The 2,156-nt window shown below is 43.8% G+C and overlaps 1 protein-coding gene across 1 annotated transcript in view; it reads left to right on the top strand.

The window, feature by feature from the left end:
* The first annotated feature begins 901 nt into the window (after nt 1-901).
* SRSF11 (serine/arginine-rich splicing factor 11) overlaps nt 902-2,156 on the top strand; it is a 30,800-nt gene continuing 29,545 nt past the window's right edge. Inside the window, exon 1 of the mRNA XM_012652674.1 lies at nt 902-1,385. Within this exon, the coding sequence (XP_012508128.1) occupies nt 1,186-1,385 (200 nt within the window). The 5' untranslated portion in view covers nt 902-1,185. The remainder of the gene's footprint in view (nt 1,386-2,156) is intronic.

The following is a 2,156-nucleotide window of genomic DNA, read 5'->3' as shown; positions in this document are numbered from 1 at the left end:
ATATTATATGTAAATAATAAATATACGTATCCTTTGCTATTGTGCAGAGAAGAGGAAGCCCCTAACTCTGCTTGCAGAAGTTGTAGCGGTGAGGAAAAGAAGGCTGTACAGAAGATGGCAGTTTGATAAAATGAGGGAGGTCATTTATAACTTGTATCAAGGCACAGAGGAATGATATTTTTGTCATGTATTAGCAAGTGCAAGTCATGGATAACTCTAGATGCAATCGAGAGAATAGTTCAGATGAGGTTGAAAATTAGGCAAGGATTTTTTTTTTATAGTCAAAAGCTTCAAAATTATCTTAAGCAAGAATATGCATGTGAAGAAAGGTTTTCTTCAGAAATTGCAGATCATATACTTGAGTATATGTAAGTACTATAAAATATGCTTCTAAAAAGTCAGCTTTTGTGACATAAAATTAACTTAAAAAGCACTAGTAAATGTAACCATAAAATATATCTCTTCTGAAGGTTTTAGTGACAAAGCAAATTGGTTACAAATTTAATGTTGCCAAATTTTATGTGCAGAGAAGATTCTACAAAATTTAATAGTGGTGGGAGGAAAATCTTGGTAACTGGGATGGAAATATAATTTAGTAACTGGACAGATCTATGGACGATTATCAGTGTATAAAGAAATACTGTGGGCTATTTATTAACTAATAAGAATAGTTGCTAAACTGCAATTTTTACAGGGGAGTGAATGCTTGCTTTTTAAAAAAAGTTAATACCTTCCACTATCTCCTCCAAAAAAAGAAAGAAAGAAAGAAAGAAAAGAAAAACAAGGTGAAGACGGACGACGCCTTCCACCTAGACCACGGTGCCTTTCGCGTTTCTCTGGCTGCGGGCGAGGCCTGCTGGGCTTGCGCGGGGCGGAGCCGACAGTGACGTGCCCGTGCACCGCAAGGCATTGTGGGGAGCTCTAGCTTACGAGTGAGGTGGTTGGAAGCGAGGTGGGGGTGGCCGTTTGTTTTCTCGTAGTCTCGAACTCGCGCGCTCTCTTCCCCTCCCCCCGGTGTGCGGCTGGGCGGAGAAACGGCGGCGGCGGCGGCAGTGGCTGTAGCTGTAGCAGTAGCATCGGACAACCTCCTTTCCTCTCCCGCGAACTGGTTCCTCTTCCCCCTCCCTCTCACTGTTTGTTGTGTGTTTGATGTGTTAAAGCAGGAGCGAGAACGCGAGCAGCGCCATGAGCAACACTACCGTCGTCCCCAGCACTGCGGGCCCAGGCCCCAGCGGCGGGCCCGGTGGCGGAGGTGGTGGCGGCGGAGGCGGCGGCACCGAGGTAATCCAGGTGACTAATGTCTCCCCGAGCGCTAGCTCTGAGCAGATGCGGACTCTCTTCGGTTTCCTAGGCAAGATCGACGAACTGCGCCTCTTCCCGCCGGAGTGAGTATCGTCCACCATCACCGTTTTTGCTAACGCCGCCGCAGCTCAGGCAGGCCTAACCCACACCATTTCCTTAGGCCCTTGTCGCTGCTTTCCTGGGCTAGGCTGCTTTAGTTGATAGTGGCTATTGCATTTATTTACGAAAGAGTCTATGTTTCAGATCTACCCAAAAAATTCAGGAGCAAGGCCAGGGCTTTTTGGGATTGAGAAACACTGGCTCTTAATCTGGGGAATTTTTTCCTCCTTAAATTGTGCCAACGTGGTCGTTTTGCTTCGAGCACTTAAAGCAAGACCAACTACACTTTGTGTATTTCGTATATAGGTTAAATCCCTTTTTTAAAAAAATTGAGTGTTTTTTCTGTGCATTCTTGTAAGAAAGGTCACAAAATTATTTATGCTTGTGTTCATTTGGTGTTGAACTTTGGAGATTGTTGTTCACTTATTGCTAAGTATTGCTGTTAAGTGAGTCTGGCCCAGCGGATATGATTCAAAGATCATACCCTTTTTGACAGTTAATTCAGTCAGGCTGAATACTTAATTCTCAAACTCCTGACCTGGAGCGATCCTCCCCCCTTGGCCTCCCAGAATGCTAGGATTACAGGCGTGAACCACCGCGCCCGCCTGAGTACTTAATTCTTATATTAGAAATAGATTATACCTGAAGGCAAGGATTTTCCCTTTGTTCAAATAATTTACGGATTTATGATATTTCACAGTTCTAGAGAAGGAATTGTATAATTATTTGAGAAGGAATTATAGTTACATTTATAT

The sequence above is a fragment of the Propithecus coquereli genome, unplaced genomic scaffold, assembly GCF_000956105.1.
Source record: "Propithecus coquereli isolate 6110/MARCELLA unplaced genomic scaffold, Pcoq_1.0 Scaffold396, whole genome shotgun sequence".
Taxonomy (NCBI): Eukaryota; Metazoa; Chordata; class Mammalia; order Primates; family Indriidae; genus Propithecus; species Propithecus coquereli.
Note: the sequence above shows the minus strand (reverse complement) of the source record. Positions and strands in the feature narration are given on the sequence as shown.